General features: G+C 45.9%; 1 protein-coding gene across 3 annotated transcripts in view; it reads right to left on the bottom strand.

The window, feature by feature from the left end:
• Positions 1–398: 398 nt before the first annotated feature.
• strip2 (striatin interacting protein 2) overlaps positions 399–20,809 on the bottom strand; it is a 34,530-nt gene continuing 14,119 nt past the window's right edge. For 2 of the 3 annotated variants that reach the window (XM_035427531.1, XM_035427529.1), the window contains exons 6-22: positions 19,765–19,833; positions 18,709–18,815; positions 18,253–18,380; positions 17,502–17,690; positions 16,708–16,758; positions 14,440–14,672; positions 11,841–11,906; positions 11,104–11,167; positions 10,392–10,463; positions 9,940–10,014; positions 9,427–9,524; positions 8,787–8,913; positions 7,198–7,298; positions 6,663–6,729; positions 6,171–6,275; positions 5,071–5,275; positions 399–4,846 (exon numbers count right to left, since the gene is read on the bottom strand). In XM_035427531.1, coding sequence (XP_035283422.1) covers positions 4,596–4,846; positions 5,071–5,275; positions 6,171–6,275; positions 6,663–6,729; positions 7,198–7,298; positions 8,787–8,913; positions 9,427–9,524; positions 9,940–10,014; positions 10,392–10,463; positions 11,104–11,167; positions 11,841–11,906; positions 14,440–14,672; positions 16,708–16,758; positions 17,502–17,690; positions 18,253–18,380; positions 18,709–18,815; positions 19,765–19,833 — 2,008 coding nt within the window. In that variant the 3' untranslated portion in view covers positions 399–4,595. The remainder of the gene's footprint in view (positions 4,847–5,070; positions 5,276–6,170; positions 6,276–6,662; positions 6,730–7,197; positions 7,299–8,786; positions 8,914–9,426; positions 9,525–9,939; positions 10,015–10,391; positions 10,464–11,103; positions 11,168–11,840; positions 11,907–14,439; positions 14,673–16,707; positions 16,759–17,501; positions 17,691–18,252; positions 18,381–18,708; positions 18,816–19,764; positions 19,834–20,809) is intronic. The other variant, XM_035427530.1, reaches the window with a different exon arrangement.

Raw genomic sequence — 20,809 nt, 5'->3', positions numbered from 1 at the left:
ACCCTCCCCAATGTGTTCCATTTTGAGATGCTTCTATTCCAGGGGACACAGTGCTGTGGATGAGATTGTTGCGCAGACTGAATATGACTATATGTATATTATACTATATATATAGTATTATATAGATATATATTTTAGTATAAATAGACTTTAGGACAGCTGGAACAGAGAACAGCCATAGATCTAATCAGCATATAATTTTTCTGTGAATTTGACATTTTGTGTGAAATTACCACACAATTTTTGAAAATTATGTTTTGGTATTGGAACACCCACAGTTGTAGTTAGGGTCTTAAAATATGTACTTATAATTAAGAATTCTTAAGCTATCTCAGCATGAGGTAAAACACTGAAGTTAAAGGCAGTTAAAATGTCAAACAAGAGCAGGACACAAAAAATCAATTGTTATCTAAAACATTTAACTCTTTATTTGAAGTTCTTTAAAAGGAAAACCTTCTGCATTTTTTCATCTCTCAACAGAATTGTTCTGTCTAAATTTGTGATTGCACATTACCCTGAAAAACAAAGAGATAACTACTCTATACACAGACACGATAATTCCAAGCTGCATGTTTGATTATTACAGCAGAAACACAAGGCAGCAATATTTCCACAATGCAGAAATTTTAGAGCAAACACTAACTGTGCCGACAACATATTTAAAACGTCACATATCCATACAATTACAGGTTTAATACATTGTAAAAACACCCTGTTGTTGCTTCTAAACAAGCCCTGAATAAGGTAATCTAAAGCTGGAGGGTTAAAAAGAGCAACAGAAAAAAAATATATTATTTGGATTATTTTGGCACTGGAAGCAAAGATTCCCATAGACTGCAAAACATTATTAAAACAAACGTATCTCTGTCAGAGAATCGGAAAATAGCACCAGACATGCCCAAGTCTCACCTATGTTTGCAAACTCACTTTCTGATCAGGACTAATCACTGTCATCCGGATAGATCACATTTTTGGAGACAAAGCAATAGAGAGAGAGAGAGGAAAAGTAGAAGAGAGTGAGGGAGAGGAAGCAGATGGGTTCCATTTGTGCTCTAGTTAATGAAGTACACGTTCATAAGAGATCCTATATGGTGCCCAGCTTATTAAATGTAGTTGCCGTGAGACTTTGAAACACAGGAAAAACCCACCATACCAAATGCTCTCCTCTTGGTTCTCTGCAGCACTATGGCCCTGAACACGTTTGATCGTAACTTTATTGCATATATCAAAATAAATATCCTTTCAAAATATTGCCAGTTTCCAAAAAGGAGTGTGCCAATAATTCCTGGTATAATACCCAGAGCAGTCTTGTGCTTTGTATTTCAGATAAGTGCTCACATTCAAATGAGATCTAACACTTACTAACTCACAATTCTGCTTCACACATGCCTAAGTGACAAGGTGTACGACAACTTTCACATAATGAACTGTTAGTATTGCTGTAAAGTTTTATTTATTCCTTTCAACAATTTTCCTACATTGCAGTTTTCTGAGCCTGTTCTGTGTGAAAGCACAGTATATTATGGCAAAGTGGGAAAACACCCATTTTAAATGAAATATACAATAACAGAAGAAGATATGAAAAGCAATTTGTTCCGTTTTCATGTTTTATAAAAAATGCCTGTTTTGAACCAAGTATTTTCAAACTTTTTGGAGTATTCAATGACTATGTGCCTTTGGCTGTGTCCCTGCTTTCACCGACCAAAAACCACTAGTACGTCCTTTTCGTCCAAATGCAGGAGTTTTTAATAATATAAATGTCGGTGAAATATCAACAGTTTGCCACAATATGCACAGTGTATTTAGGACTGCCTTAAAGCCTTGGATATCCAGCTCACTAGTAACGTTACTTGAGAAGGTTTGCCTTGACAAGAGTGGCTGGTGCTGGAAAAGTGATATTTTGTGCACCGTTCCCTCTAAAATGAACCTGGCATTGTGGTTACCTGCCTCTTTCAAGAGGAAAGAGTGTTGTTAGAGCCACATAAGACTATACATCAGTTCTGATTGGCTAAAAGACCCATCTATATGGCAGTTCTGATTGGCCCATCATGACAACACTCTTATAATCTTGTTATGGCAACACCAGATATCCTAAGGCAGTATAATATTAATGACCTCAATAATCAATTATAATGGCATCTGCACATCAAAATCTATTCTTCCAGCACTGTCTGAAAATGGATTTTCTGCAGCTTGAACTCAACAGTCAAATAAATCGTTTGGTACCTTTTAGGGGAAAAAACCCCAAACATTTCAACAGTCTGTCTGGCCTTTGTGCGGCAATTTGACCATTTTAAGTAAAAGTAAAATCTGAAAAAGTTTTTTGGTACAACAGACAACAGTTACAGTTTTTTCCATTTACCCAAAGTACCCTGTACAGAAAAATTCTAAAAAATATAAAAACTGGTACATTAGCTTCCAAAGTAGAATGGGCAGTCTTCAAAGTTGGAGAAAAACTTTAGAGGGTACCAACCACTGTTCTCTGAAATATTAGCAGTAGTTCAACTTAAATGTATTATTTAAAGTACCTTATTTAAAGTACCTTATCTTGCAATTATTTTGTAGAGATTTGTAGAAAAAAAAATATTTGCAAACAAATCAAACAGCAAAAGTGTCTAGCAAGACATGACAATCACACACCATACAGAATGCTCTTCCTTGGTTCAGTTTCTCATAAAACCCTTCTGAGCATCCTTTTAACTAGCGCCCACACACAGTTAAGCAGTCAGGATAAAGAATTTGGCAATAATATTTAAAACATCTGTCAAAAGCTTTTAATATTAATATTATATAATAACTATTCAGTGGGAGGTGAATGTACAGGGCCGTGTGTGTTCTAAGCCCTGACAAAAAAAAAGAAAGAAAAAAAAGAGGATTGAATAGAGAAAATTCTGTTCACACCCTGGGAGAATGTTCTCTGGAAAGTCTTTGCTTGCCGAGTTTAATTACACAGCCTTGGGTTTTGACCTGCTTTCCACAGAACTGCATTCATTTCTCTAAAAAAAAAAAAAACAGAGGGGGAAAAAAAGAAAAAGAAAAAAGATGTAGCAGCACCAAACCGTGCCTGAATAAGCCGTATTCAGGCGAGGAGGGAAGTGGTATTCACCAAGGGCACCTGCGTCTGTTGAGTCCAAACTCACATAATGTGTTATTACTCCGCTCGGCTGTGAGATGTTGTCTGAGCAATGGGTTTGAGACACTGAACAGCAGTCCTTGGGAAAGAGAACATAAAACACAAAGTCCTCTGATGTGCACTGATTTCTTTGTTTTTTTTTGTTTTGTTTTGTTATATAACCCTGTTACATGGCCCTTCATTTTCCCCCAGATGGCAGGTAAGCACTGAGTTCAGTCTTTGGAACGAAGTCAAAGGCCCTCCAATTTTAGGGGCAAACGCCTCACCGAGCCAGGCACCTTTGGGCTGTGAGAATGACTGATTCATTTAAATACTCGGGCAAGAATGTGTGTGCTGTTACCGCATGGAAAGTTATTGCGTGTGCAAGTCAATTATTGTCATTCGTGTCATAGTCAAAATTAAGTTCAAGACTAATTTCACTTTTGGGAATTGTCCGAAATGAAAAGCCTCGTTTCTTAACGCTCATTTCGTTGATGCTGATGCTAACTGTAACACTGTAAATGTTTACACATGCAGCTGGTGACCGTGACCCAAACGAGCCGCTGCTATTTATCAGAGTAATGGCACCTAATTTCAACAACAGAGTATATGCATTTCTAATCCAGTGAACGGCTGACTCATTTTTCCATGGCAAATCGCACTACGATTGCTAATAGGCATTATGCGTCATCATTAACGCTAAAAGCACAGTGAGCATATTGGGTTCAAATAAGTACTATACTATAAAACAAAAATAACCACTACGAATTACTTCAATTTACAGCTATTTACATAAATCTTTCAGAAATTAATTGCTCCAGTAGGATGGTTCATAACAATTATAGTATACAGTGCCTCACATTCTCATGAAGAGCCCACACAGCAGTCTCAGGCACTAGCTGTGAGTAAAAGAAAAATAATGATCATTTATCTGCCCACCAATGTACTTTAAACCTCGCTTAAACCTCAAGTCGTTCGTCCATCATTCTTTACTAAACAGAATGAACTATTTACCTGAAAAAGGTATGTCAGCTTATGTCAATAACAGGTGAAATGCAATGGCACAAAAAATAAGAACCGTCCCTGTTTTTGAACTAATCGAGTGTGCTGGTTGGTTCTGGGAGACTGACGCAAGAGTCATCTTTACACGTGGCAGTCGGACAAACACAAGCCTGAGCTGTTTGATAATCTAACCATTGAAGATACTGTAAAATCGTAGACATGAATACTCTAACTTTGATGTATTTTTTTATGTCATATTGGCATTATGGAAGATGGTACAAAAAAAAGTAAAAAAATGTAAAAACTTTTTTACAGCATAAATATTGGTTATATACATGAGGACAAGCGTAGCAGGCACACGTTGTGTGGTGTTCATGTGGACTGCTGGTCTTAGATTCAGATGTGCAACAGCTGGTTGCCCCGCCCACATAAACAGTACCTACTGTACCTAGGGAGATAGTCCCGCCTCCCAACTTACTCCTCATTGGGCCTGCAATAGCTCCTCCCACTGGATGGGCTGGGAGAACACCTCCCTCTCCAGCCACATCTCGTAGCTGAAGTGGAAGTCCTCCGGAAGCTCCACGCGCTGTCCCAGCACGCTTTGCAGGCAGTTGTCCACGGGGGCGAAGTCGCTGTTCTGGTTCTTGTCGTAGCGGCGGCTGTTGAACTTCTCGATGCTCTCTCGCAGCGCGCACTCCTCGGCCTGGAAGTCCCAAGGCCGTGCGTCGATATCTGGGGACCGAGGGCAAGCGCAGAAAGAAAGAAAAGAAAGATTTGCACACTCGCTCAAAGGTATATTTCACTTTGGTATTTTTGTGGATTCTTTTTTGGCGTGTGTATGTTTGCTTTAATACCATATACATACATATATTCATACTACTCATGCATATTCATACTGCACATTTAGACTGAAATCGTGTTTCTCCTCGTTAACCCAGTTGCTACGCAAGGCTTACCGTTGCCGTAGGCCCAGTCGTCGTTGAGACGATGTCGCACCTTCTGGTAGATGGCGGACATGGTCTTCATGTTACTCTTCCTCCACTGACGGCCCAGGTACTTGGTCTGGATCTTCAGGAGCTTGAGGACGTACAGCTGCATCATTGCCTGCTTCACCTTGAGCGCCCTCTTCAGGATGGGAGCAGATTTGAAGACCACCAGCATCTGAGGAGGAGGAAGGTCCACCGAGATACAATGGTGGGTAAGGGCTGGCGTGGCTTTAGCTGTGGGTGATTCTGTGCCCACTGGACCAAAGCTATTGCCCAAACTTCTCAGATCTTGCTAGTTTACTTCAGTTCAAAATAATATTAGTTGTTATCCTTTAAAAAACTACTTGGCAAAGATCTACTGACAGTGAGAAAGGCACCTTGACCACAAAAATATTAAAATACTTAAAAAAAAAAAAAAAAACTTAAAAAAAACAACAACCTGAAAACCTGTATGACAAAACATCCCATTTTTGGCTGAAATGGCAAGAGTATTGCAAGAATACTGATGGCACTACTGCTACTATACTACTATAACTACAGCATTCATCAGCCATTCTGATAGGAGCCTGAGTCTGTAATGGTAAACAGCATCTAGAGGAAGGCAAGGACCGCGGTACAGGAACAACATGCATGAATCACAAGGGGCTTCACTTCCTCCTTTCCTGCCCACGGGTGATTTCACGGGGCGTCAGAGCTCAAACCCCATGACGATTGGCACACATCCTCTTCTGCGCAACCAGGGGAAAGAACAAACAGTGTGGCAGACCAACAGCACAGGCTGGAATTCTCTGCACTTGTAGCATTACATTACATTCCAGGCATTTACCAGATGCTCTTATCCATAGCGACTTACACAACTTTTTAAAAATGCATTTACTTTGCTTCCATTTATATAGCTGGATATATATACTGAACCAATGCAGGTTAAGCACCTTGCTCAAGGGTACAACGGCAGTGTCCTATCCAGGAATCGAACCTATGACCTTTAGGTTACAGGACCAGTTCCTTACTCATATGCTGAAGGAACTGCTGTGGGTTCTTGGGGAGGCATAAGCATGCCCGTTGCTCACCATGGTCCTGGAGTGTTTCCACTTGGTCAGCTTGTTCAGGATCCTCAGCAGGTTGATGCAGGAGAAGAGGTTCCGCCAGCAGAACTGGTTACTGTCCCCAGCTTCCTGTCCGGCACAGATCAAAGCAAACAGACAGGTTCAAATGTGACGCGCAGACGCAAGCACACGCACACGCACACACACACACACACACACACACACACACACACACTACCCCACACACACACACACACACACACACGCACACACAGACAAAGACACACACACACACACACACAAATACCAGCATATATGCATACATTTGCCATGCACGTGTGCATACACACACACACACATACACACAACACAAAGACTTCATGAGCCATAACTGGGTTGGTAAATCTGCATTAAGCAGCATGAGTCTACACATCTCAGACGCCATTTTGAAACCACACCTGTCTGACGGACAGCCAGGTGAGGTGCTGGAAAATTCTGCGCTGTGTGGGAACTCACCAGGCTCTCGGCCGTCAGCTCGGGCATCTCGTGGACCACGCAGTGAGGGTAGTCCAGAACACAAATACTGCAGTCAAAACACGAGAGAGGGACACACGCTCGGGATGAGATCAAACAGCGGATTATCCAGCACAAGATGCTAAATTGTAGTTGTCCAGGCTTATAAAGGATGGTCTATAAACTCTACATGAAGCAACAGATAGTTGATTATTATTATTATTATTGTTATTATTATTTATTTTACAGTCTGAAAACTTATTATCCTGTTTTCAAGAGAGCCCTTGGTTCAAGGGAGGCCTGGATATTAATATTAATATTTTTAAAATTAATATATGACCTTCCATACAAGCACTTAAAGAATATATTTTAAGATTCTACAGATAATATAGAACAAAAGGTTAGGATTTTAAAAAAATCAGTGAAGCAGGTGATATGAAAAGACATGAGCATGCTTCATGTCTATCCAGACGTTGTACAGTAGAGTACTTTCTTAATAAGCTCCGCCCCTCAAAATGGAAGCGCCCCTCCCCCCTACCTGTTTTTGGCACTGATGTAGGACATGATATTCTGGTTGAAGAACTTGAGGATGAGCGGTATGCAGTTGGCAAACACCAGATGCTGAGAGACATACTCAAACTGTGGAGAGAAAAGGGGGTGGGGTTACATGCTTGATTACCTAAGAGAAACCTCTGTTCGTTTCTCACTGTGACTAAGAAGCTGTGCCTTTAAAATCTCAAGAGAGACCCTCATCTGATAAGTCTGTGATTTACTCAGCTGTCACAGCCGGTCCATTATTTATAGAATGGCAACAAACAAGAAAAACAAAAGGAAATTGATGCCCCCCCCCCCCCACCTCACTGCCTCCCCCCCCCCTCACAAACAGCTTCCTTCCTTTGAGATTATTTTATCCTCTGGCCTCGTGTTAAAAATTAAAAGCTGCGATACAGTCGAGAAAGAGCAGATATTAGCCAATTTCATGCGTGACCGTTTTCGGTAAGTCCCGCCCTCATTCTGTCATTCCCTCCCACCCTGCTGCTGCCCGGCTGAGTGGGCGGAGCATAGAGCTGGCGAGAGAGAGAGAGAGAGAGAGAGAGAGAGAGAGAGAGCCACGGCCCGTAACCGGAGGATTTGGCGGATCCGTGGATCCCAGAGGTCTTCCGTGAGGCGTTGCCAGGCAGTTGAACAGGAACGCCAGCGGGTGAACAAGGGGGGAAATGAACCTTTTCAAAGCTCAAGCCTTGAGACAGATTTGGAACTGCTCCCTGAACGTGTTTCATAAATTATTAGTATTTTGTTTTATTTTCAAAAAGCAGTTCCACCTCTTACATTGCTATGACACGAAGGGGGTTGTTTGTTCCCATGTTCCCCAGCAGGTGGCGACATTCTATTGCCAGCATTACGGCTTTAGAAAATGCTGTTTATAATTGAGATTCAGGACCCTTGCCACGAAAGGCAGCAGTGATGCTAAAGTACACCAGCCGACTAAAAGCCACCAGCTATATTTATTTTGCAGAATTTAAGGTAATTTTAGAGGAGGAAATTGGCAGTTGCTATAAATAACCCAATAACAGCACTGCTGTATCAAAACCATCTGCTGAAGGGAGTTACACCGATTCAGACTAGCATCAGCTGGGCGATAACAGGGTGAAATAAGCTCCCGCAGACGCAAACAAAATCCCTGTTTTATTTAGTATATTAAGACCTGGAGCTTTTTGGGAAGAGCTCTGGCCCTTTACGGCTTACATACGGTCCTGCAGATGGTGGCTGTGGGAGAACGGCACACTGAGAACCTGCCTCTCTTTTTGTCTCCACCCCTCGACACCCTCTCTCTCTCTCTCTCAATCTACCCTTTCTATCTCTCTATTCGTCTCCCTGCCTCCCCTTCTCTCTTCGACCCTTTCTTTCTCTCACACCCTCTCTTTCGCCCTCCGCCTCATAAACAGCTTGCTCTTTAATACAATGCGAGTGAAAGTCTTTAAAGGACCCCCTCACTACAGGAGAGAGGGTCCAGCTCACTCTCTGACCTGGTAGATGTGGTTGAGTTTAAAGCAGAGGTGCCAGTTCATGGTCTGACCTGGTAGATGTGGTTGAGTTTAAAGCAGAGGTGCCAGTTTACGGTCTGACCTGGTAGATGTGGTTGAGTTTAAAGTGCTTGAGCAGCAGCAGTAGGAGGGCGGAGATCGCCTTGACGATGATCTCCTTGTGTCTGTTCACATCGATCCCCAGCTTCATGCTCTGCAGTACCGTGATTCTGCCATTCAGAGAGACAGAGAGAGAGAGATAGAGAGAAGGAGAGGGAGAGAGCAATAAGGAGGGAGAAAGAATGAGTGAGGGATAGCGAATAATACAGGAGTCCATTGGCAGGGCTATACTACCTACACAGATCACCTGATATGGATGTAAATGCCCTCAAATTAAAACTGAGTCTGCACTTTAACCTCATTGTTCTATTGCAAAATCCAATGTGCAAGAGTCCAGCGACAAAAATGTCCAAAACGACAAAAATGGCATCATTGTCCAAATGCTGACGGACTGCACTGTAGAACCCTATGATGATCTAAGCTGAAAATGTCATTTATTCCCCGGTGAACAGAAGAGAAAATAGCTCCTCGGGTCTGGGTGAATTCAAGTCTCTATTTCTTTGCGAGGTCAAAGCCGTGAAGCTCCAGAGAAGGACGTTGAGGGAAGGACGACGGGATCTTCCCGCCTGGTTTCCTCCTGGGAGTAGGCCCCCTATAACCCTGCGGGCGGCCGGCTCACTTACGGCATCTCCTCCGGCAGCACGTCCGCCAGGATGTTAATGGAGTCAGTCTTGGCTTTGGAGGTAGGAGCAGCAGCCAACAGAAGCTTCAGCAGAGCTATCTGCAACAAAAAAAAAACCCCATAAAAAAGTATGTTAATGCTTCTGGCAGTAATTTCGGGATTACCTCAATTGGCTCATTAGCTTTAGGCAAAAATAATGAAAGAGATTAATAGGAAAATAAGAAATCTTCCCACAGTTTGTTTATTTTAGTCAAGATCTGGTCCTCTCCCTCTCTCTATCCCCCTTTCTCTATCTCTCTCTCTCTCTATCCCCCTCTCTCTATCTCTCTTATCAGTCTTCCCCACAGCAGGTGCTCTTCTCCCCGGAATCTGGCAGAACATTCCGTGCGTTCCGTACGGACGCAGTCATACAGCCCGAGTGAAATACGGGAGCGTCGCCATGGCGCAGGAGCAGCAGTGGAGCCAGTAACCGTGCCATGATGTGAGTGGGATTCAGGGTGGGGGGGTCACTCACCACATACTGGGACAGGTTGGGCAGCATCCCCACGTACAGCGTCTCAGTGGGCGTCTCCTCCACGTCCTCTTCCCCCTGACCAATCGGCACCAAGCAGAAGCTCAGACAGAAGGCAACACACCGGTAGAATAAAAACAGAAAATGTCCTCTCGTGCTAACGGTGAAGACACTCCATTGCCCAAGAGGGTTTACAGGTGGCTCACACTCTAAGAGAAATAACTTCACACTTCACAGTTCTAGAGACATGACCTCACTAGAGAGTTTATCTACGAGAAGGTTCTTCACTAGAGTGTCCATCTAAGAGACAGGGCTATGCTGGAGTCTCTTTCCGAAGGTAAGGTACTCTGGAGTCTCTCTAAAAGAAAAATACCTTCAGTATATCCGAGAGGTAGAGATTCACTGGAGGCTGACAGACAGATCTTCACTGGAAGAATTAAAACGCAACAACTTACCATGGTCATGGGGCACTGCTGCAATGTTTCCTCTCTCTTGATCTGCACCTCTGCCAAGGAGATGTACTTGTGCTGGGAAAGGGCAGACAGACATCCACTGAGACACTGTCAGTGCGTTACACCACTCATACAACCAACAAATTTAATATGACCGTGAGGGAAAACTGCAGGAAACCCAGTGGGTCACCTGACACAAGGATGCCAACAGACATTAATTAAAGCCAACAGACGGATGAAAATCGTCAGGGTGACCGTGCGCCTGTCACCATTTTGCAGTGTAACGGATTCCCAGTGTGCCGATATGGAGGCAAATTGATCCGTTGTCAAATGGAGTTTGGATTAACTGGCTCCCAGTGTTCCACAGGTCCAGTCTTACAATAGTAAGGGGTGGAGCTTCACTGACAGGGTCTCTCCCCAAGGGAACACAACTCACTGGACAGTTTCTCTTGAGCAACACCAGAGAGCCTCTCTCTTAAAAGGAGCTGGAGAGTCTCACTCAAATAGAAGGAGATTCACAGGATGGTTTCTCTCTAAGGGAAGGATCACCACCAGAGACTCACAGTGTGAGAGAATGAAATTCAGTGGACGGTTCCTCTCTGAGGGAAGGAGTTTTACTGGGTGGTTTTTTCCCCAACAGAAAGAAATTCCATGGATGCTTTCTCTCCAAGTTAAGCCGAGGTACCTCTCCATGAATCAGGGCTCCTGGTCTCACCTGTTTAAGGGTCTTCACACTTTCATGGATAGGCCTTGGAAGACCAACCAAGGTTTCTGTGTCACTGCAAAAAAATAAAGAAAAAAGAACAACAGGAAATCAAATGAGACCAACCCAGAAAGACACAAGGTGGCCATTTTGGAAGCACAAATTTGGCTACTCTTTGGCCATCTTGTGGCAATGTAGTTTTATCCATCCTTTCATGAAATTACAGAACAATTTAGCTGTCAGATTCTTGAGCTTGGCTTCTTGCTGGCTTTTAATCAAGCGTCCCAAAACTCTTAATCTTTCTCAAGAGAAACTCCCCTTCAAAAAAAGACTTCCCACCACTGAAAGAAAATGACATCAAGTTCATTTAGGGATTAATAAGACCCTTAAGGATGCGATATTTAAAGAGTAGCAGCTGCTACAGTTAGCCACACTACAAGCTATAACACAGATCATTTTATCAGTCTACCAGCATCCCCACTCCATGTAACTGACTCTTTATTCCTGACAGGAAGATACCCCCTGATCCCACAGTCCTGAACTTCTGCTGCCTCTGTCAGTGAGGTATATGAAAAGGCACATGCCACAAGGTAGCCCAATAAATCAATCAATCAAGTAATCAAGTTATATTTTATATTACGCTCTTCATGCTAAAGACTGACATGGCATGGATCCATTGAAAACAATGTGCAAGAACAACAAGCGAGGTGCGTTTAAGACTCCCTGGATTGTGCCAAAGTGATGCTCACTTTCCCAGGGTGAATCCGATGAACTTGTTCCTGCTGGTCTCCAGAAAGTGCTCGATGTCTTTCTCTCTGTGAGAAAACAGAGCCTGTTAGAGCCCATGGTTTGGGGGGGGGGGGGGGGGGGGGGGGAGGGGTGTGGTGTTTGTTCACAGTGCAGTGGGGCTGTGAGCCTGTGGATAAAGATCTCGCATCATTAGTGTATCTGCTGCTGGCTGATAACTCTGTTTTCCAAAAAGCTTTGTGGAAAATTCACCCGGCAACAAAAACAGATAAACAAAATTCAGGCGCCGCTGCAGGCTTAGAGGCTCATCGGACACGCTTGGGAATTCCGCATTCCAGGGATTTAAACTTCACTCACACACACACACACGCACTATGAAACACACTCGCTCTCACTCACTCTCGCACATTAACACACTCACCGGCACATTCACATTCTTTCTCTCACACACACACGCACACGCTGACACGCTCCGTGAACTCAACTCCAGTTCAAGGATAAAATGACTGGCTGGTGTCTGCCTGGTAAATAATGCATACGTCTAAAGATTACAGGAGCGAGAGAGATAGAGGAGAGAGAGAGAGAGAGAGAGAGAAGGGGTGGGTAAGTGAGAGTGAGACAGAGAGAGAGAGAGAAAGAGAGAGAGAGAGAGAGAGAAGGGGTGGGTAAGTGAGAGTGAGACAGAGAGAGAGCAGGGCAGGGCGATGCATTACTCACCCAGCAGGTGCCGCTAACATAGGATTAATACAGCACTTCCACCCTGATGGGCACGGCGGACATGTTGCGAAGGGGGCAGGGGGAACCATGTCCAGGATAGCAATATTTTCAGGGCAAATCATGACACAGGAGAAGCAGGGGGTGAGACTAAGCCTGGCCACACCTCCTGGGACGGGCTGGGGCGGGGCACGCAACACCGCAAAAGCCTTTCTAGTGTGCCAGTGCCTAACGACAATCGATCTGTTGTCAAATGGAAAACGAATCAATCCTCGTAGCCCTCTGACAGTACGAGGCCGATCACTCGTTGAGAAGCAGCCGGCGTGTCGCCCTGCATCTCCTCTGTCATCATTAGTCCCTGGAGTTTTTTTTGTTTTGTTTGTTTGTTTTTGTTGTTGCTGCTGCTACTGAGACCGGTCTCTGGAAAGCGAGACAGACACGCTCACGATTAAACAGAGACCGCGGAAGCATCCACGTGGCTACACCACCGCGCACGTCTTAATTTAGATCAGATGCGCAGCGAATCTTCCAGCATGCGCAAAAATAGAACAGGGATGTGCATTTCACCAGTGGAGAGGTAGCAGATATATGTGGGAGAGAAAATGGAGAAGGTAAACTGAGAAGGATAGAGCATTTATTTATCCTTTTTTTTTATAAACCCAACCACAACCGCCAGTTTTGGGGGAACAGTTTGTCCATCTTTTCATCAAGAGTATTAACACTCGAACATAAATACACTCGACATTTACTAGAGCATTTGAGGGAAAACATGTTGCAGCCGTAGCGACCCTCAGTGACCACTAGGTGGGAGGGAGGAGCACTATCCATGACTCCATTCTTACAGCCTTTCCACCCACACAGCTGAATATAACAGACACAACACTATAAGACCTAAAAGTTCAGTTCACTCACAGTTTGAGGAAACCAACTGTCTTGAACCATTTGGGAAGGGTTTAAACTTAATCTTTTCAAGGATTCTCTGGTCTCGTTAAGCTTTTTATAAATTGAGTTATAACAACAAATTCCTTTAAAAACAAACACAAAAAAAAACTTAAGACTGCTCAATTCAAGTACTAAAACTGCTGTTAGGTCCTACACTGAAGAGCCTGTCCAGCATGGGTAAGAATGAGACAGCCATCCCCAGAATGGTTTTAGTTTGTTATTTTGGCAGGGGTCGACTAGGAACATCCAACCCCCCGTTCCTCCTTATGGCTCAGAGATGAAGGGTAAATCTGACACAGCAGTTGGCACCATCGCTGTCTCACCCAGTGCTGATTTTGGCAGCTTATACAATGTTTTATTCAGTTTTATAACACATCTGAGCTCCTGGCACCTCCACCGAGATCCTCCCCGTGACTCCAACGAGCAGGAGGTTAATCCCGTCACTTCCCAAATCCGTACCCTTTTTAACCCTTTCACCTCATCCTGTTAGAGATCCAGATCTACGCCCATGCATATATTTGATGGACATGATTGACCCTTTGACTGGCAGTTCAACTGAGTGCCTGAGCTCATTTTCACACTAAAATTTAGTTCATTTGGTTGCGCAACATTTATATTCACAAATGAATAAATAAAGATGCTAAATGATGAAGAGAAAGAAAGTTCACTTGGTTGAGCCGCTAGTTAAAAGGCTTAATGCTTAACCCTGTCATAGAACATCTTGCTTTCTGAAATGCAATCCCCTAAGGTCTTTCCTGTGAATTAACAGCCAGTGTGTCCTGGTCTGTCTATGTGTTTAAAATGCTAAGTGTTATGCTATGCTTTGCTATGGCTAACCCTGCACGCTATGATCACTCTAAACAGGTTCCAATGGTTTGCAGTCATCGGTCACTGTGGGGATACTGTGTTCCCTGCTTCACTCAGGGGGCCCCATGGAAGCCTTACCTGACTTTGGGGGCCCAGGGCAGGCCCTTGGGGAAGGACAGCCTCTCGGTCGGGGGCCGCAGGGGGGGCAGAGGGGGCGGGGGCTGGATTATCACGTCCCGGTCCAGGGGGTCCACCTCGCCCTCGATCCCGCTGTCCACGTCGTCGGCGTCCTCCTCCTCGTCCCGCGCGTCGTCGTTCTTGAACGGGTCGCGCTCGTTGTAGGTGTCCAGGCTGTCCTGCTTCACCAGCGGCTGGAAGACAGGAAGCGGCGGCGAGGGCAAGCGTCAGACGCCGGGACGCCGCGCTCCTCTCGCCGACGGCAAGGGGCCTCCGTCTCCCCGGTAACCGAGACTTGCAGGGTGGTTGTGGGCGGGGCATGAAGGAAGGTCTCAATTCTGATTGGATTTAATTTATTCATCATTTTTTTCATGTGGCTTTCTTCAACAATTAATGGCTTTTTGCACACAGATGCTTGATAAATGTTCCTAACTTGAAGCCTGAAAAGCCATCCATAGTGTTTTTAGTACTTTCCCCCCAAATAATAATAATAATAAATTATAAGGCCGTCGCATTGATGCGAAGCATAATGCCTTCAGTGAATTGTGTAGACAGCTGTTGCCTATCTGCCAGCTGAGCCGCGCAGCTGTTGCATTGTAGGCTGCTCTCGCGCAGATTGCTCAGGCAGAACTTAGTGGTAAAGCCCGCCGGAGGAGTCACCGCCACCTCACTGCGCACGGCGCTCTCTCCCTGCTCCAAAATTACCGCCAACTGTGCGCCGCTCCATGGGACTGGAACTGTCAGGATTAGATACCTGCATGTGGGGCCCATTACTACACCCAGGGCTAGGGTTAAGGCTGGTCATGCTACTGAGGAGGCACAAAACATTATAACTCATTAAGCATATTCTGCAGGTTCGGTTAGCCATGCTAGCACAAATTTTGGTGTTCAGTCTGTCGTCTTGAGCTCATTTTTAGAGTAACAAGTGTCTTCTCCCAAACGCAAGCCCCTTATCACACGAACGATGACAAACAGGGAAAAGCCCAATAAAGAGTAAATAATCAATAAATGACATAACAGGCAGTCAAGGTGCATAAACACACAAGCTAACTAAAACCAGGCAGCACAAAGCACCAGATCAACCTCAGAAGCAGCATAGGCATTCCTGGAAGGGTCTGGAAGGTCATACAGATAAAATTTTTTTTTGAAATTCCACCATTGTGCAGTTTCAGTGCTAAGAGCCTGTTTTCCCCATGAGCTGATTGCTTATGGGAAGTTATGAAAAACAGGGTGATTCCCATTTATTTAACTGCTGCAGAGACTTGTGCAAAATTCTGTAGAAACGATGAGCAATAACACTTTTGTTGTGGGGAAAAAACCCTCCCTTGCTCCTGTCCTCTAACCCCATTCGCTTTCAGCCCCAATCACTGACCAATCAGCATTCAAGAACCAGAAACGCTAGATATAGCCAGCTGCTGTCACAACACCTATTTTAAAGAGCTTTTAGTCATACTTACAGTACCAGCAATTCTCTTTTATGGGAAGAATAGCAAATAGCAAATAAAATAAAATAAAATTATCAATCTGACTTACCATGAGATTTGAGACTCCGAGATACATGGAACCAGAGAAAAAACCTTCAAAATCTTCAAGGCAATTTGGGCCAATTTAAAAACCGAACTCACAGGCACCAGCCACACTCCATAAAGGTGTTATGCATTCCAGTCAACCAATCAAACCAATACTCGGGATTCCAGTCAAAATCATCGGCAGGAAGAAAATGAGAGAAGAACAAGATCACGGGGTGACTCAAACAGTAATGCAGGCATCAGGCATGGGGGGGGGGCAGGGGGGGGTTGCGTTAATTCAGCGTTATAAAACATGGTGTGGTGTTTTTGAAGACTGGGGAAAGAAAAATCAAAAACAATAAAAGAGAGAGCAGTGGTGACACATGGCTCTGCGTGTCGAATGGAGCAGTCATTCCGCGGTGGAAGCAGGTGGCTAGTGCGCTCTTTTTTTTTTTTTTTTTGCCAAACCTGAAGGACATGGAGGAAAAAGCTACGGTGGCGGCTAGCTGTGCCGGATTCAGCACCGCGGGGGAGAAGCAGCCTACATGACACAATCATCAGCCAACCCTGTCTCGGCCCGTCCCCCTCCTCCTCTCCGGACGGGACAAACCGGCATGGGGGCATGGTGGCGTTCGGGGGCGCAAGACCAGCTCAAGACAAAGGAAAATAAAAAAATAAAAAATAAAAATAGAGGGTGGGGGGGATTGTGGGTAATAATGACCTGCTTCCTGGGAAAGGGGCTGTCTCCTTCCAAGCTATCAACATAGGCCGTCTGTAGGGATACAAGGGAGAGGGAGGGGGCATGAACACCATAGAAGAAGAACCACGTGTAAGGCAAAGCCCTAGACTGCAGGGTGGTGAGTGGAGGACTGGCTGGGAGGCGGGACCTACTGTAGAAACTGGCCCTGAGTCACTCTCTCATAGGCTGCCCCACAGGGGGCGTGGCCTAGTGAGTGAGTGTGTGTGTGTGTGTGTTTGTGTTTGAGTTAATGGGTCTAGAATGTCTCTCAAAATTGGGATCTTAAACTCCAGTCCTGTAGGGCTACAGCATCTTTAGTTTTTTTTAGCTTGATTTAAATCCTTAATTACTGATCAACTGAACTGTCCAAACGCCTTGTTTCCATTGGCTTTTGTCTGCTGCTGATTGCAAGGAAAACCCGGAAAACCTGGAGAGTGTGTGTGTGTGTGTGTGAGACCCTGCAGGACTGGCGTTTGAGGTCACCGCTCCAAACGAAGAGCGTGTGCAGTAAGATGTGAAAATCCGGTGGGTTCTGCAGCAGCAAAATCAGCAGAGCAAACCTGATGAGTACAACAAATCCCACCGGGTTGCCAGAAAACAGGAGAATCCCTGCTGGATAGGGGAGCGTGCGCATTGCGATCGCTCACGTGATCAGAAACCCCCAGAAACGGAAGTCCCAGCCCGCTGCTGTGAGGGGTGCGAGGAGGGCAGCGTGTGAGGGGAGTGTGAGATTTAGGGGGGGGCGGGAGGGGAGGGAGGGAGGGGGGGACTGTTACCCTGCGACTCCGGCGGCCCCTCTTCTGCTGCTGCTGCTGCTCGATGAGCTCCATGGCCGAGGCGGGGGGGGAGGCGGCCCTCATGCTGCGCACCACCTTAATGCTGTCCTCCGGCAGGGGGGGCAGGCTCAGGCGCTCCCGCCCCCGAACCTTCATCTCCTGCAGGTCCTCAAAGCCCCCCAGGGTGAACTGGGGAACACACACAGATAGCGACACATATACACACACACACACACACACACACACACACAAGACCATGCAGGCATACACACGCACGCACACGTACACAGAGATGTACGCACACACAGATACACACATACACACTGGTGAGAGCCAAATTCAAACTGTCCTGAGAAAAAAAAAAAAACTAGATAGATCAGAAACACTGCAGCAGTCCGCTCATACAAACTGGCACAAATCTTTTCCCACCACTAACACTCCTCTCTTTCTCATATCCAGTAACTTTTAATTCCCTGCTAGCGAGCACCACCTTCAGACACGTAAGGACAGCAGGCTGGGCATGGGGGAACAGGCTGGCAGAGGGAACAGGCTGGCAGGGGGAACAAGCTGGCAGAGGGTACAAGCTGGTGGAAGGAACAGGCTGGCAGTGGGATCACACTGGCAGAGGAACAGGCTGGCAGTGGGATCAGGCTGGCAGTGGGATCAGACTGGCAGAGGAACAGGCTGGCAGTGGGATCAGGCTGGCAGAGGAACGGGCTGGCAGTGGGATCAGGCTGGCAGTGGGACGCACCAGGATGGTTTTCCAGAGAAGCAGAAGCACTTTTTTCATGGGGAAGTGCGGCGCATTCATGCTGCAGAACTTGTTCACCATGGTGAAGAGCATCAGGGCAAAGGGCTCTCCGTTGTACAGCGGTGAGCCTGGAGGAGAACAGGAGAGCAACAGCCTTTATATCCACCACCTGCAGGACGCCTGAATAATAATGAAGTATAAATATAACACATTTTAAACTTCAGCAGCAAAAAATCTGAAATAATGGTAACTTTTGGACCATTTCTGTCTGTCACTCTTATCTCATTTTTATATGAAATATTGAATCCAATTTTCTAAATGTACCGATCTTGACAATGTCACATCCACTGGGGATGGAAAGGATTTTTAGGGGGCAAACTGGGCTTTTTTAGAGCAGCACATCCCTCTGTGCTCTGATACCGCTCCCCCTCCCACAGCCCTCTCTGCCCCCCTCACCCAGATCAGTCTTGAAAGTCTCCCTGGCGGTCCTCCATTCCGACCTGTCGTCCTCCGTCTCCACCCGGATCATCTCCACCATCAGATACATGATGCTGAGCAGGACCCTGGAGAAGCACGTCGCAAAGCGCACGCATGTAGACTGGAGCCTGACTGCCTCGTACACTCCCCAATGTCCCATAAGAAACTGTATGCTGAAGACTAACTGCTCTACAGGCCCAAGATGTCCGTATAACAGACTGTAGGCTATGGCCTGACTCTACAGGCCCCTGATGTCCGTATAACTGTAGACTGAAGCCTGACCGACCCATATGTCCCTTAAGGTGATGTCTGTCAGTCTGTCTGTCTGTCTGTCTGTCAGGGACCCCATGACCCGAATGACTCTGGCCAAATCGTGCAGGCCTGGCAATCGTTCATCAGTAATTAGCGAAAACAACTGACAACAGCCTGCATTAGTGGCTTAATTCAAATACAGGCTCTGTTTGCGCTTGGAAATGAAAGGGAGGTTTAGGTTTTTTTACAGGTAGCCCACTGTTTAGCTTCATGGAAGCCTACTGTGTGGGCAGATCAAATAAATTCAGAATTTTTTCAGGTAATTATCTCCTGACCTGTGCCAGGGGGGAATCACTCCCTAACTGCTCAGAATCCCCCCCCACCCCCCGCCGTCCCGAGCACTCAGGTGTCAGAGGTGTGTGAAATGCATGCTGGGAGTTTGCAACAGATCTGAGAGAGCTGCTTGGTCTACCCCACAGGGATAGCAGAGTTTGCCATTAGGATTCCATCCTATCACCATGTAATTCCAACATACTGCTACAGCACTTGTGGAAAGAACTAGGTGTGAAAAACATGTTTTATTTTCACATCTGTTGACACCTAAACCTTTTACACCTTAAAAATAAAGCAGGGGATTGCGCTTTTTCCTCGGATACGTGACAACAGCTCCCAATGTTGCAAATTCAGAGCTCAGAATGGTGTGTTCACCCCCTCACCCCCCCAAACCCCCCGCCCCCCCCCCCCCCCCCCCGAGCCGGTTTAAGAGTTTCGGTATGTTCTTACCTGAGCTCAGTGCTGTCGGCTAGAGAGATGGCGGGTTTCCTTACTGCACTGCTGCAGGCCTGGTTATTACTGCAAGGACAGCACACACACACACGTATGCACACACACACAGAAAAAAAAAAACTTTAATTAACCTAAAGAGTACCTTAATCTGGCTCCCTGTCCCCTGGAGGACAGAGGCAGCCATGTTTAATGTAACTCCCCTTGAGTGAAGAGAGGTGGCCAGGTGGAACAGACAGCATGAAAAGACAGCATAAGCCGTGAAATCAATGGGGTGGGGACAGGGGGACGCAGGCCTGCGTTTGAGCCGTAATGGAGGAATCGACCCGGACAGCGCAGTGCTGCTTCCCAAGCACAGGTGGTAGGGAGCACCAGGCTGTGTTCTGCGCCTCCCTAGCACCTCCCACCCCCCACATGCCTCCGCAATCCGCATGGGCAGTGGTGCTTCACGGGCGTATCCCGGGGGAAGGGAGCAGGGGTGGAGGGGGTGGGGGGGTGCTGAGGGGGCATGAAGTGCCACACTTGAAATTTCAGGGCTCTGAACATCACATCTGGTGGGGTAACTACAACGCCTGGCCCCCTTTGAATGGAGTGCTCAAATTTGCCCCCCCGCCCCCAAGAAAATGTCAGAGCAGAAGGGTTCCCCTCTGGCTAGTGCTGAAATTATCACCCAGCGACACCCCCCCCCCCCCATTAAACATGAGTGGGGGAGGGCGAGCTGTCTCCAGAACATTCCAAAACTCCTTCAACCAGAAGCCTGAAGGAGAGCCTTGGAAAGAAATAACATTCATATTTATAGGGTCGGTGTCCTCGCCTAAAAAAAGCCTGAAAAATTGATGCCGCTTCATTAATTTTTATCAACAAAGAGAGCGTCAGTGTCCCAAGTGTATTTAGGCATTATGTTTCTCTCCAGAGGGTGTGTGTGTGCATGTGGAGGCATGTGTGTGTGTACGTGTTCATCTGAGTGTGTGTGTGCACACGAGTGCATGTGGGAGTGTTTGCGTGTGTGCATGCGCGTGTATGTGTATCTGTGCATTTTCATTTG

Source organism: Anguilla anguilla, chromosome 7 (assembly GCF_013347855.1).
Source record: "Anguilla anguilla isolate fAngAng1 chromosome 7, fAngAng1.pri, whole genome shotgun sequence".
Classification (NCBI taxonomy): domain Eukaryota; kingdom Metazoa; phylum Chordata; class Actinopteri; order Anguilliformes; family Anguillidae; genus Anguilla; species Anguilla anguilla.
The sequence above is the reverse complement of the archived record's forward strand: the minus strand, read 5'-3'. Positions and strand labels throughout refer to the sequence as shown.